At 43.7% G+C, this 15676-nt stretch overlaps 1 protein-coding gene across 1 annotated transcript; it reads left to right on the top strand.

Annotated features, from left to right (window-relative positions):
- The first annotated feature begins 416 nt into the window (after positions 1 to 416).
- Positions 417 to 2169, top strand: GADD45G (growth arrest and DNA damage inducible gamma). Its single transcript, XM_079331027.1, has 4 exons — positions 417 to 613; positions 728 to 829; positions 937 to 1150; positions 1502 to 2169. Exons 1-4 carry the CDS (start codon positions 432 to 434, stop codon positions 1610 to 1612), a joined length of 609 nt encoding a protein of 202 aa, XP_079187153.1. The 5' UTR covers positions 417 to 431; the 3' UTR covers positions 1613 to 2169.
- Positions 2170 to 15676: the final 13507 nt, after the last annotated feature.

The raw sequence follows: 15676 nt of genomic DNA, 5'->3' as shown, positions 1-15676 counted from the left end.
CGTCAGTCTGGGCCCGGCACCGCCGTCAGTCTGTGCCCGGCACCGCTGGCCCCGCTGGCGCTCTGGGCCCGGCACCGCTGTCTCGGGCCGGCACCGCTGGCACCGCCGTCAGTCTGGGCCCGGCACCGCTGGCCCCGCTGGCGCTCTGGGCCCGGCACCGCCGTCAGTCTGGGCCCGGCACCGCTGGCCCCGCTGGCGCTCTGGGCCCGGCACCGCCGTCAGTCTGGGCCCGGCACCGCTGGCACCGCCGTCAGTCTGGGCCCGGCACCGCCGTCAGCCCGGGCCCGGCGCGTGCCTGCGCTCCCCCCCGTGCCCGCCCCACGTGGCCTCCCGGCACGAGCCGTTCTTTGCCGTCCCCCGCCCCCCCGCGCTTCCTCTCCGGCGCGCGCCGATTAGCATAATAAAGCCGCCCCTTTCTCCCCCGCCGGCCAATGAGAGGCCGGGAGGCGCCCGCGAGGGCTATAAGTAGCGCACGGCTGCCGGCTGTTGCTTCAGAGCTCTCTCGCTTGGTGCGCGCAGGGAGGGCTGAGGGAGCCGCCGCGCTGTGGGGACTAACTGCTATGACTCTGGAGGAGATCCACGGACAGCAGCCCATGCCTGCGGGCCAGGACTGGTACGTGCGGGTGGGCACCGGGGAGCCGAGGAAAGCGGGTAGCGGGCGGTTTCGGGGCGGCGGCCGTGGTAGTGGCGGCACCGCGCTGACCCTGTGTCCTCTCTCGGCCCGCAGGATGCAGGGCGCCGGCACGGCCCTCCACGAACTGCTGGTGTCGGCGCAGCGCCGAGGCTGCCTCACCGCCGGCGTCTACGAGTCGGCCAAGCTGATGAATGTGTAAGTAGGGCGGCGGCGGCGGTAGGGGGAGCGTGTAACTCAGCCCGGCGGGGCTGCGGGGCTGCCGGCGGCCACCGTGGGCTCATCAGGCTGCTCCCCTCTTGCAGCGACCCCGACAACGTCGCGTTCTGTGTGCTGGCCGCGGACCAGGAGGACGAGGGAGACATCGCCCTGCAGATCCACTTCACTCTGATCCAAGCCTTCTGCTGCGAGAACGACATCGACATCGTGCGGGTGAACGACGTGGCCAAGCTGGCGGCCATCGTGGGGCCCAGCGAGGACTCCGGGGAGCCGCGGGATCTGCACTGCATCCTCATCACGGTGGGTGTCCTGCGGGCGGCGAGCGCTGTCCCCCCGGCAATGCCGCCGGAGCCTGCCGGGGCCGCCCCTTCTCCCGCTGCGGGTGGTCGAGTCCTTTGCTGGGCACAGACAGAGCGCTTGGCACGCAGCGAGTCAGCTGAGTTGTAGTAGGAGGAGGAGGAGGCAGAACTTCTCGTAACTGGGTTTCCTCTGCTGTCCGCCAGGGCAGCATCTCTGCTTCCTGTCCTGTCTGTGTCAGGACAGAAACTGTCTGGAAGTGCCTTCAGTTCTAAGCTAATGCTTCTGTAAATATTGTGATGACCTCAGCTGGCAGGCAGCACTCATAGTGTGCAACTTTTTTCTTTCTTGCAGAACCCGAATGAGGAAGGGTGGAAGGACCCAGCTCTGGAGAAGCTGAACTTGTTTTGCGAAGAGAGCCGAAATGTCAATGACTGGGTGCCAACTATCACCCTGCCTGAGTGATGATCACCTGGTGCACTGGGGAGGCTAAAACCTTTGTTGCATTCTCAACGTGCTGTGCGTTCACCAAAATGTGCAACAAGCTGCTGATTCCATGGATTAGCCTGGTCAAGAGACTGGATTAAAGTCGCTCAGACTGGCATGCAGTGGGCTCTTACAGAGGAGAAAGAGGAAAACAGCTCATCTCACCAGTGAGCCTCAGTAGGCTGCAACCGTGGAGAGGCTGACCTACCATGGAACTGAAAGTATTGCAAGTTTGGCTATGTGGAGCTGTTTCAGAAGGGAGAGGGAAAGTTGAGGGGAATGGGCCAAAACTTTCCAGAAGGACTGGATAGAGTACTGTAACTAGGAACTGTTGGTGCTGTCTGCAAAACACAGGAGAAGTATCAATATTTATGGAGTATTGGGGATTGGTTACTAAGACAAATGCAGATATTCCAAAGCAGACAGACTTCAACAGGCCTCTTGGGTCACTCTGCATATCTGTTTTAGTACTGCAATAACTTTTATTGAAATATTTGCTGCTATTGAAGCTTTCATAATAAATTTTTGACAATTAATTTCTGGGGCTGTCTTGCTTGCTGGGTGTGGGAAAGCATGTCACTGAAATACCACTGATGTTTTGCTTGTGTGCTGTAGTCAAAGATCTACTCCACAGTAATGGAGTTATTGCTCAAATACTTTCCTGGGCTGGCTGAATGAAGTGCTGTGCTGTCCAAGTTGATAATTCAACCTTTTACCCTCTTGCAACAGCTGCTTATCGCAACAGCTTGCGAGACTAAGGAGTCGCATGCCTAATGAGCTCACTTATTGTAATAGGAGGTCTTTGTAGTCTGCTGGAGGAACACAATGCATGTTAGAAACATGGATTTCTGGAATACAGACCTCCAGTAAATTGCATCATTGGTTCTTAAATATGACTTAGATGCATTCAGAGCTGACGTGTTTCCACTTGACAGAAGCAGCTTAAACATGATGGGGGGGCTGTAAAACTCCTTAGATGTCAAACACATCTAACATTTGCTTTGATTAGAATGACATCATTAAATCTAAAACTAGCAAATGGTGAATAAACATCACATCTGCCACAAGCTGCTCTCTGATTGCCATATGCTGCAACAATAGAAGCTGTCAGTCCAGAAGCCAATTTTGCAAAACCTAATTGCATGACAACACCAAATTAAGTCCAAAACAATTTAAGGATGGTGTGCCCTTTTTTAGAGATCCTGTCATGAAAAGTTAATATGGGTGGGTTGATTTGGCCCTGCGTTAAAAGAGAAAACATCATCCCAATTTTGTGCACAAACTATGCATGTGCTCTAGGACTTGACATTGAAATGGCACAGTAATAATCCCCTCTCCACACAGCAAGAAAGCTAAACTACTCACTTCCTTTATAGGCACTAAAACCACTCACTTATCACAATTGCATTTCCTCTGGGCTGGCTTGCGGTGATTGACAGTAGCACTTGCTGAAAAGTGGTCATTTCCACTTGAGCAAGGAAGCTGCTTGCTCTCAGTTTCATTTTTCCTGATAAGGGAAGTTCAAATTCAGCTCCAGCATTCCTGGAATATGCTTCCTTGTAGAGGAGGTATCTAGCAGCATTTGGCCTTTGTTACTGTGTCATGAGAGGCTGTAGGCTGGCAGCGTAACCAGGGTTTAGGCTGAAGTAAACACTACGGGGGCCTCAGACCTCTGTAAGTATTCATTTTTGTACTTAAGATACAGGAGTTTCTGCACAGCCTGTTTTTCTACTTAACCTGCACTTAGCAACTGGTGTCTGTCTAGGACTTTGTGAAAAGTCACATGGAGAAGCAAGAGAATAAACAGCTCTGGCAGCTGTGATAACAGAAACTGCCTTTAAGGCAGTAGCCTTGATACAGAGAACATATCAAATGTGGGTCTTTTATTAGACATTTTTATGTTTTTCTCTTAGCAAATGCAGGTTTCTTCATCTTACAGCCAAGAAACATATTTCTGTTCTTTGCTTGGGGCCTAATCAGTACTCAGAGCCAAGAACAGATTAAAGTGGACTGTCCTGAAATCAACTTTCATGTGAAGTGTAAGCAGTACTTCACAGCCTCGAGTGGTTTAAATAAGCCTGAGAACACTAAAGGAAGTTCTCACGCATGTATACAATGACATAAATCATTAAATTGTAGCAGAGAGTAACTATTACTGGTCTGTTGACTGGACAGTAGGTATAGATAGTGGTACCTGGTAGGGAGTTTAACTTTCCAGCTTTTATGGAAGGTGTATACTATGCAGGAACAATAAAATTAGTGGGGCAACACCAAAATACCCTTGTGAGCATGTTTCCTCTAGTCTCATGAAAGGTGGGAGGATGACCTTCTCCTTCAGCCTTGTGAAACTACAAGCTGTACCCCATCAGAGGTACACGATTTCTTATTTTAGTGACCTATACAATCTCCTAAAATCCCTTCTTGATCACTGCAAATACACTGTAATGCAAATTGCACAAAACTGAGCTAGCCTGCAAATGTTATTAATACAGTGCTGCAACCAAAGGCAGCTCTGACGTGCAAGTTATGTGCTGCAGCAAGTATCTGTAATGATCAACGCTACTTAATGTAGCAAAAATTCAGCAGCTGGTATCTACATTTTCACATGCCCAGATATATAACTGCTCAAAGAGCAACTATACATTTGTTAAAGATAGAGAGAGACTTGGGTATTAGTGGCTGCAGTGGGAACAGCTGCTCCAGAGATGGGTGGCTCACCAGATGTCCAGGATGTTTTGTCAAGTACCTGGGAGATCTGGAGGTTGGGACACTAGTCTCTTGTGTCTGTGAGCAGTATGCCCTGAATCTTTTGGCTTCCCAGAAAGCAGAAGTACCCAGCAGAGAGGCACTACGGGTTTCCAGAATCACTGGGAGCTCTGCCAAGGCGCCCCCCTCCCAGCTGTGTTGCACAGTCTGCGCAGGCTGGCTTGTGCTGTGCCACAGTGGCCACGCCAGGGAGCTCTGGGAGGAGGCTGAAGTTAGTAGATGTTAATAATAAAGGTGGTTCTTCAGGACATGACCAGCTGAGAGACATGGCATGAGGTGCAGGACATGGAGTGGAGTTACAGAGTAGTGGTGCTTCTGGCTTTGCTTTCTGCCAAACTCTTCACTTGTGTGCTACTAGGGGATAAAACCCATGCACTTCAATATTGTCATCATCAGCTTTGGTGTTGTGCTAACTATATTTCTAGGTACATTTTTAATGAAGTGATGCATAAAGTTTAATTTCAATTTTTTGAGCAATAACTTTGCATTTTTTCTGTGTATCTATTTCACCACCTAATGGTAGCTATTGACAGGAATTTCCCTTCCTATGTGGTTTCCTTCTCTTAATGCTGTTTCCTTCCTGTTGCACTTCTGTGCCTCACTTTACCTTGCTCTCTTTGTGGTTATAGATAGCCATCTCTTCAGATGCCTGACAGTTTTATTTTGTGCTATATTAACTGCATTATCATCTTATCAGGATATATGTATGAATACTGGCACACAGTTGTTGTAAACAATGTTTCCTCTTTTCCTGTGGAGTAGAAAATACAAAAAAAAGTTAATAAAGGGAATATTATGAAGAGGAAGGCAAACTACTGCACAAAATAAAGCTTGCATAAAATCTGTGCATATGCTAGATAATATAAACAGTGTTTATAGCCCTGGATGCTCAGGGAAGGAGCTTAGATTTGTGCAGACTGGTGGAGTTTTAGTTATAGGTGGAGACTGTTTGAATTAATCCATGCTCTGTAAGGAGTTCTTTGCAAAATTGCTAGTGCAAGAAACATGCCATAGCACTGCTGTCTGAGACACAAGGGAGACCTGGCTCATCTCAACAAATCTATTTATGCCAGCTCTCCAATCCCCTGGCATCAGGAGGAAAGAGCAGTGTGTGCCTGTGTCAGAACACGGCAGGTATGCAGACAGTATCTTACAAGTGGAAGCAAGTGCCATCACGTGTGTGCAAGACAGATGTGTGGGGAAGGATGTATGGTCATTGTATTCCTTGTAGGGGCACACATTGTGGACAGCTGGGCTCATGACTATGCATCCACAAGGCTTCATTCACCACAAAGCTGCAAAATCCAAGGCTGGTAGAGGGATGGAGCTGTACAGACAATACATGCACCTCACCAGAGCCATTCTTGCTACAGATTTTATGAAAACTGCTTTTCATTTCTGCTTGTTCCTTATCTATTTCATCACTGCAGCGATGATTTACTCACTTAGTAAAGTCTGAACATGCAACAATAGGATATTGAAAAAGCGGCATTAATACTTCTTTTAGAATTATTTCATACTGAAGAGTGAGTACTTGTATTATTCTGCAATGCTCTGCAGATAAGATATTGTTATACACAACCTGGCTATTGGAATGTATGTGAAATATTGGTTTGGATGTATCATTATCTTTAAATGTATGATCAGATTCCATACATCACAGTTATAATGGGTATAATATTTCCTCCAGTCTTCTATTTCACTGGCATATGATTATTTTGGCATGCTTATTTTCTTTTTATGCCTGAAACATTGTAATCAAAGTTATTTCCTTCTGTGTGTATAATCTTCTCCGTGAAGCTGACTTTACTTTGAAATCATGACTTTGCAATGTTAGTATCAACACACACTGCTAATTCAAAACTATTTTGTGAAACTATTTTTTTGTTTGTTTGGTTTGGTTTGGTTTCATTGCTTGCTTGTTTACTTGCTTTTCTCCCCTGGATTGGAGAGAGAGCTATAGAAAATAATACGAAATTTAGTTTCTGTTTTTATATTGCCTCTGTTACAACTGGCAAGCAAAAAAAGCCACATTTTAAAAATTATTATTTTGACAAAAGCTGTAGGAAGAACTGTGTATTATAATCCATTGCAGGATAGTGACAAAATTTAATAAAAAACATGTAATATGAATTTTAATATCACAAGGAGGCTCTGTCCCACTAGACCTTGAATTAAAGAATCTCCAGAGTGAGAAGTTTGAGTTTTGCTTCCTATTCTCCTTTTGGGAGTATCTAAGCTGTAGCAACCTAGCTTTCACATCCTATTGAAGCCAGCATGAAGCAATGGTGCTTAGTAACTTCTATTTAAATGCATAAATAGCTGAGGCCCAAAGTTTCAAACTTTCTATTTCAGAAATAAGACATGTACTAAGTGCATTTAGATGCCAATATGCCCAACTGTGAGCCCAGAGCCAAAACTCTCCAGTCAAACAGTTTATTTGGCTGCCTAGCCATAAACTTACTAACCAGATTGAGGCTTTACTCCTCTGCTTAAGAATGTGTACTCTAAGAGCACAGCTGCATTAAATGTTTTAGCCTGGATCAGTCAAGTGGCTGGAATGAATCTGGGATCTTCTCCTGCTAGCCTGCTTTGGTTCACACATCAGAACAGATTTGGACCATGAAAACAGGATTTCTCTTGGAAGAAACCAAGCCAGAGGACATACTCTAAGGGACCACCTAATGCTTTCCAGCTGCCATTGCGCATTCAGTTCACGGGACCACACTTGAGGTACATACAGTACAATTATTTGCTGATTAAGAGTAAATAGGCAAGTCTTGGCAGTCAAAGAAGAGAAGTACGTTGGCCTACTTTTCACAAAAGAAGTGATTTTAGTGTAAAACACATACCAATTTGTTTTAAACAATTGCATGCTCTTGAATTAACAGGGTTAAAAATCTGCTTTGGCAGCAGCCTGCTGAATTTAATTGTTTCTAAGGCAAGAACGATGAATGGGACTATTTCTAGAAGTGATTGCCAAAGGTAGTTTTTGTAATAGGCCAGCACTGCCCAACTGGCAGCGTCAGGACAGCTTTGCCTGGCCTGGTGCCTTTGTGCCTGAGGAGCAGGTGGCTCCCTGAGCCATGCCTGGTGCTCCTGCCCTGCTGCTCTGCCACCCCCTAGGACAGACAGCCACTGCATGAATCCTGTGCTGGCAAAGCAGGGGCTGTGCCCTGGGGAGCCTGTCTGCTCCAATCGCCCCTCGTTATGCACCTGGGCTTTCTGCACAGGGACAGTGGTGCAAAATACCTGCAGATGCTTTCCAGATGACTAGGAAGAACAGGACCATACCCCAAGAGAAAACCTTGCATTAAGATCTAATGCCCTGAATTAAGATGTAGCATTGTCACAAACGGTTTTAAAAATGAGTGCAAGGAGATGCATCTTATTGCATGGTAGGAGATTGTAGCTACCAAGTGAGAGACTATGGGATCTTACACCAGCACCACAATTGGTCTTGTCTTTGGTCTTGTGTAACATTTCTGTGCTTTATGCCTGCCTATGTTTAAAGCAACCCGCTTATTCTAAGCTGTTTTTCCAGATATGGGAGTTAATGCAACAAAAAAATGCACAGTGTCAGTAGGTGCTTCTGTGCTGTTTAAGGCATGTTTATGGTATGTGAGGAATGAAGCTGTATGTGGTTAAAAATGGAAGGATGATAAAACACTTCCCTTTTTCCTAACTATCAGTTGCATTTTTTGCTAATGCAGAGATGCTCTCTGTCCCACATTCTGCTTTGCTTCTGTGGTGCTATAAAAACAAATGTTCTGTAGCTCTTCAAACAATTTGAGGATGAAGAAAGCAGCAACAAGTACTGCATGGTTTGTACTAAATGACCATCTTATCTGAAAGCTACACCTCCTGCAGAGGAATGATAGAAGGGCTGTACACAGCCTATCTTTTCTGGGATTGGAATCACTCACTCCTACTGATACCAGGCTCAGCCTTGCATAGGCCACTGCCTCACAAAGTCAGACTGTATTGTACAAGTGTAAAAACAGGTGCTTTTGATTGTATTATGGGACCATGGGTAATAGAAACATGTTTTCTGCCTATCAAATGTGATGACAGACATTGTTCCAGGTCTCTCCAACCATCTGGCTGTCAAGTCTAATTTACAGCAAAGGTAGAATGCATGGTGCTCTGGAAAGAGATGTTTTCCATTTCTGAATCTTGTTTCTTGTTTTAAATAACTTTTAAAAAGTGCTGCTTGTTTGCTTTTATAGCATCTAAATCAGCTTTCTTCTTTTAGCCATTCTCCATGGCCTGTAACACTTCTGATAATATTGTTTAGTTGGGAAATATGTTGTGTTTTTATCCCCATGCTAAGGTATGTCTTGAATTTTATAATATTTTTTTTTCTCTTCAAGATATGTATAATATGTAAAATATTTCCTATCTTAAAGCTAAGCCCTGGAAAGCACTGGAAAAAAAAATAGATAAATAACACTAGCACTGAATCATGGCAGTTTTACTTGGGAAATAATTCAGATTTATTTACAGAATGGAAACATTGCTTTAACTAAACATAATACACATATCCTTGTAGGGTGTATGTAAATAGTTTCTCAGCCATATCATTGGTTCATATACACATAGGAAGAGGATGCAGAATGATCCAAATCTGACACTATATATATATAGGTTTGTATTTTGTCTCTGTGTTCTCTGCTCTGTGTTTTGTTGGAAGAAAATTTGCCTCTAGAACACTGCTGCAGAATGGAGTTCCCTGGTTTGCCTCTCTCAGCAAGCCTGCCTGTTTCAATAGAATAAACAAACCAACAAACTTGATACTGTGCTATGAAGGTCTGCCTGTGTTGCACAGTTCCCATGGGGCAGGTCACTTAGTGGAAAAACAATACCAACCCTCAGAAAACTATGCAAAGGGTTTCTCAACTCCTGTACCTCCTCTACACGTACTTCTAGACTTCATTTTCAAATAACTATTTGTCTTGTGTGTTTTCAACAGTTGTCAGTTCACTTGGTTTCAAGGGCTCATGGTTTGGCAGATGACAAGCAGGAGCCAATGAGGTAGCACTGAATTTATTCAAGCAAGAAAGGAAGGAGTTGTGCAAGAGTAACTTACCAAGCAGGTAAAAGTAACATGGCATGGAGCTTTTCAAAGCAATGCTATAATGAAATTTTGGTGTCCTGATTATTCCATATCTAACCACAGAGAAATACTGTTGCTCTCTATCTGGTTTGTCAGAGGAGATTAGTGGCATTCTATGTAGCTGAATGCAGAAGCAGTGAAACTCCCTTTTAGGGAAGAACAGCTGTAGATAGATGGCTGACTGGGAAGCATCAGGCATGGAAATGGTTGCTGGAGTTGAGTAGCAAAAAGACAAGTCCTATACCTATGATTGCAGGACTGAATACTTTATATGAGGCTCCACACTGAATATTTGAACCAGCTGGACTAGAATTCTTGAAAATAACTGAGTCCTACAAGATCTACAAAAGCTGTTTTCCAGATAGATGAAAACAGCTCAGTGTCCTGTCTGGTGCCAAGCCTTCTGCATGTGCTCATAACTTGTTACATACTGCAGAAAATCATCTTTGGAGAAAGGATTTGTGTATGATGCAGCTTCAGAAACAGAATCTGGCAGATCAGCCTTTAAGGCAGGCATCCTGGAGAAAGCAGGCACAGAGCTTGTGGATGTTATTAGAGCCCTTCTGGATCACGCAAGTTGCATGTGGGCATCCACATGGATCTGAAGAATAACATGATGCTTTGTTTATGAGGTAAATATTTGACTGGCCTTTCTGTACCTTCACCTGAATTGCTAATAACTTGCTGCGGTGTGTCATTGAAGCAAATTGCAGCGTAATTATGATAATAAACCCATGCAGGCCAGATCCAGGAGACCCTGCAGAGAAGGTGCTGGAGCATGCTCTGCTCCCAGAAATGCTGACATTACTGCACAAGCCTTGGCTGGTTGAGGACATTTTGCAAGAACTGGTTCCCTACCTCCCAAACCTGCATTTCTCCGCCTTAGGCCCACATCCTGTATTGCTGCCTCTGCAGAGCCACAGCTCCAGACACATCCATGCAGCTTGCCTGTCCAGCAGCAGGCTGCTCCAGGCATTTTAGGGGCCTGCCTTTAAGATTTGCTTCTCCTCTTGAGGTTTCTGTAGGAAATATGTCACTGCTGTCACCCTCTGAGAGCTGAAGGTGTAGTGGCCTCGGGGGTGTTTCAGCCCCAGGGGTCCCTGTGTGGCCAAACCAGCCAGCCCACTCCAGGAATGGGCTCCTGCACCAGCCTCACAGAGCCCTCCATTGCCCAGAGGGTTTATCTGCACTGAGACAATTGCTTGTCTGCTAAAAGCATAACGTGGACAAGCTCCCCATTACTCCCTTCAGCTGTGAAGAATATCAGAAGACTAGTGGGAAACTTCAGAAGCAGCAGTTCCTTCCACAAGCTGGAGATAAAATTTACATTAATGATAAGTGCAGAAGAAGGCAGCCACCTGATTCAGCTTCTGCAGCAACATTCTAATCTGCCACAGGCATATGGTTTACTGAAATGAAAACTGGATATAACCCACAATTGAGGTTACCAAACATACTTACATAAAGCCTCTCACAGCAGCAGCGTATCAGCTGGTAGGGGCTGTTACTAGAAACTAAGGTTTCTTTGTTTCTTAGCAGCAGATGATTTCCTCTCCTGGGGCAATTATGTAGCCTAATTGCCTGTAATAATCATCCCTGCTAGTAGTGCCTTAATACCAGCCCTTCTCCTTTTTTGCACTTCTTACTGACTTTCTGCTTCCAAGTAGCAGAGATTGACTTTACACAGAAAAGAATGCACAGGCAATATTTAAGGATATATGTTTTTTCTTGTCTAGTGCCCCTCTTTGATGCAGTTATTAGTGCCTAAACTGTTATTAAAAAATAATTTAAACAAAAGAGAAAAATTATAATGCTGATTTTTCTTATTCCTGAAAGATAAATTGTCCTTACAGTTGCTTACAGTTATTTGGGGTGTTTATTACTTTTGTAAGATGCCAATTAGATGGTATATACCAATGATGGACTCTGTTATGCTGCATTACAAGAAGTTTTAGAAGTAAACCAGAAAAATCCCTAAAAAGTCAGAGGGTATACTGGACATTGGCAGGACGGATTAGATAATATATCTTTGTCATTACTGATGTTTCTGGTTTCATGTAGATGTTATCAGTGTTTTCTTTCTTGCAGATAATGTTGTAGCAATATCTGATCATTCATAATACCTTTTCCATCATTTACATCCATTTTGAACAGTGAGCAGTGTAGCTTGATTTTTGGGCAACATTCAGCAAAAATATGTGACCATGCAGGTTAAAAACAAAGGTTTATCCTGTCTAATTTTTTTTTTTTTTTTATGTTGTTGACAAAGAGCAGATGTCTAGAAAAGGGTATCAGAAAAGGACAAGCCTATAGGGATGTTTCCCAAATGTGAAGCTCCTAAGAAACTTGCAGCCCTGGGAACTTCTGTGTCTAGCACAGTAGTAACAATATGTTTTCAGCAAGACTTATTTAGAGGCTGAATGCTTAAAATTCAGGTACTGGAGATAGATACATAGCAAATGTGTGGTTAAAATCATAGTAAAAATGTTCCAGAAATACAGAAGAATCGAGTTCACAGGTAGAGTGTATAAAGATATCTGACAAAGAGATTGCTCAGCTCCCTGCAATCTGCTTCTGTAGATCCTTTCTTCCTCAGTAGAATGAAAGGGAAAGATACTCTCCTTGCTCTTAAAGGCAGAGGTAACACTGGAGGAGTCCAATATCATGTCAATGTGTATGACTTTTCCAAAAGATGATTGCAGTCTTCACTGTTAATTTAGTCGATAAGAATGGCCTTTTATCCTGCTTAAGTTATACTTTAGGACTCAAGAAGCCCTGTACTACCTGCTAAGGAAAGAATTATTGCTGTTCAATGTATGCTTTTGATGGTAGTATTTTGATAATTATTTAATGCCTGCTACTGACACTCATGAATGAAAAAGAGCAACCATAACCACCTTATAATGCCAAAGTTGAGTAATAAGGTTAAGTGGTATCTGATTAATGTGGGCACACTTTAACCTAAACTACAGGAAAGGAGATAATTAAACTTATTTTGGAGAAATGAAGGAAAAAACTATTACCAGAAATCTTTTAGAGACATGGGAAGTGAAGATGTATGTGTGTGTCAGAAAAAGGGTTGGTTTTGGTGTGATTGGGCAATGACTACTTTTTGTGAAAAGCTGGAAGCTTGGGTGCATCCCAGATGAGGATGTGGGTGTGTTCAAAGAAGAGGTATAAATATCTTGCAACTTAGAAGTTTAGCAAATGTCAGTTATTGAGACCCAGGTTCTAGTCCAGGTGTTTTCCAGTGTCATCTATTTTCACCAGTTAGGGGGTTGTACTACCTTATACAAGCTGAAGAGACCACAGGGATGCAGGTTTTGCACTACCTAAAAGTCACTTTGGCGAAGTGATCAAGCAGCTCTCAGCCTCCTTTGCCTACTGACCCATGTCAATATGTAGGGCTGTACCCAGACAGGCATTAGGTTGTCTGGTAGTGGTGGGACAGAGGTCAGAGGAGACTTTAAAGGCAAAGGCTGCAACTTTTTTCCTGAATTCTAAACTCAGCCAGTGGGCCTGAGCAAAGATAAAAGAAGACAGCTGTTGTCTGAAACCAGAATTAGGTTTTACCTGCAGCAAAATGCCACTTCTGTTAGTTTTCAAGAAATACTTTCATCCTTAGGTGTTTGGCTAAGACACCATTATTTCATAAACCCTTGATATTTTATGTAAGCAGGGAACCCTGAGCATTTAGGAATCCCAAGCTTAGGAACAGCTGACAAAATTCTGTCTGATAAAGCTGAGTAAACCTGAAGGGTTTTTTCCTCCCACCTAAATCATGAAACAGAAGCAGTGTTGGTTTCATATATCACTTTACATGCACAGGAGCACTAGGCATATTAGTCATTGCTGTGTGGCTTGAAGAGAGATGTGGATGAAACTGCACAAGAGTTAACTCTAAGATGGCTCTCTCATGAGGAATATCAGTCTGTTGTTGTCAAAATTCTCCCAAACAGAAAAACCCTTGCTCTTTCTCCAGGAACATTTCATTGCTTGATCATAGTTTTTCAGGCATATGCAGAACCGGTCTGTTCTGAAACTGCTGAATTTTGCATCCCCCAGAGAGAACCAGAAAACTCATTAGGATTAGAAGAACCTCTCCTCTGCATATGGTGTTATTGCATCAGGAACATGCAATAACATTGGAGAAATATTAATTTTTTTAGAAGCTTAAGGAGGCCTTTGTTTGTGAATTTATTTATATAGTAGGATATTGTTACAGAGTAGAAAGTCAGAGAGAAAGAGAAGCCACAGAAAGCAGTTTTGCAAACTGTCACCCTTACATAACTCACAGAGATTGTGCTGCTGCTGGAAAAGAAGGGATGTTGTGCTTAACTTTAATAAGAAAGTAGAAACATTGGACCAAACTGCTGTGGTAGTAGCTCTGTCCAATTCAATGTGGAAAGATGAGAACTAAATTTGTCACTTTGTGACTGTCTCTCTTGGGAGGCTGCATGAATGCATGAATGTGACCTCAAGACTTTATAAGCATCGTGTCAGTGTAGGTCATGTTGCTGAAGGATCTGAAATACACTGGGTATCTGAATACCCTGTGGTGTACCCAAGGTCCATCCATCCCTCTGCTGGGTAGGATGAAAACATCTCCCTCATGGTTTAACTGTTTCCAGCTTTGCTTAACTTCTGCTCCTCCTGGAAAATGTTTCTGTGTCTACTTTCGGTATGAACTTTTAATTAGAGGCAGCACCTAGGTCTTCTTGTTGAAATACTAGCTTCCTTTATGGAGGCATTTTGTTCAACTCCCTTCAAAAAACACAGCAACACATGAAAACCCACCTTCAAAGGCACCTACTGATTTTTCTACAATGTGTGAAAGAGGTAAGTAGGGAAGTGGGTTTCAGATTGCGCAGCTGAACTTGAACACATCTTTTTGTAGGAAGGGGGATACTGCTCTTTCAAGACCTGTGGTCTACCTTTTCTACCCTTATGATGATTGTAATATACAGTTTTAGTTTTTTGAGTCTATGTGGGGGACTGAAACTCAGCATGGCATCAGTGCTGGGTACTCTGCATTCCTGCACAGTTACCTCAGCTGCTGTTCTCTCTCTCTCTCCCCAGCCAGGATGATTAGCCAACAAGTCCATCTATCTTGTAAGCATGTGGGCTGTCGCTCCAACTATGCACACTCACCCACACTCACAGTCATGCAGGCTGAAAAAGACAAAGGCATGTTTTCCTGGCATGGCAGTAATGCAGTCAAAATTAAAAATGACACATGGAAGAAACATAAGACTGAAATGTAGCCACTGTGCATGTGATTGCGATTCACAATTTTCTTCAAAGAGTCCACAAAGTCTTTGACAGATGTGACCCCCTTCAAGGAAAGCAATCATGGAGTTTGGGAAACTGTTTGTTTATAAATTTGGGGAGGGTCTGTTTATCTTTCACAAAGGAAAAGTGTAGGGCAGACCTGCTCCATGTGCTGCATGCAATGAGACATCTGAGGGCTGAAGATGAGCGAAGGCTCGGAGTTGGTAAGTAAGCAGGGAACCTCAAATATTCAGGAATGCCACCTTGAGGAGCCAAGAGCTGACAAAATTATGTCAAATAAAGCTGAATAAACATGATGGGTTTTTTTCTTCCCCCCCAAATCATACAAAAGATGCAATATTATTTTGGTAATTTTATCATTTTACATTGTACATGAATAGCCATCTAGAAATAGTCTAGTCTGGATTTGCAATGGGTGCTAAGGGTGTTCAGTGGAGACCAGCAGCCAGGGTAAACCACTTGACTGTAAGGCGATGCTCCTTTGTTTAGAGCTCTTTAAACTGGAGCATGGTCAAAAGTTTAGCAGAGCTTGTTTTTGTTATTGTTGTTATTATTTTTACTATTATTATTATTCTATCCCTACCCAGAATCTGACCCTTGTGTTACTTGCTAGCTGTGTAGAGAGGGATATTTTACCCACAATGAAAATACATTTTTCCCCAAAGGTTTTGGAGGACCTAGCAAGAGCACAGTGTCCTGGCAAGTCTCAGTAAAACATAAATAATTTTAATTCCACCATTAATATTTCCTAAGGATATTACTGAACTTTTTTTTCCTGTGAAGTATTGGATATTTCTTTCTCTAGTGCCTTGGAAGAGAATTGTATTGGATGACACTTGTATATGCCTTGCCCTAAGAACATTGGTGCT

The sequence above is a fragment of the Erithacus rubecula genome, assembly GCF_903797595.1.
Source record: "Erithacus rubecula genome assembly, contig: SUPER_Z_unloc_2, whole genome shotgun sequence".
NCBI classification, from domain to species: domain Eukaryota; kingdom Metazoa; phylum Chordata; class Aves; order Passeriformes; family Muscicapidae; genus Erithacus; species Erithacus rubecula.
The sequence above is the reverse complement of the archived record's forward strand: the minus strand, read 5'-3'. Positions and strand labels throughout refer to the sequence as shown.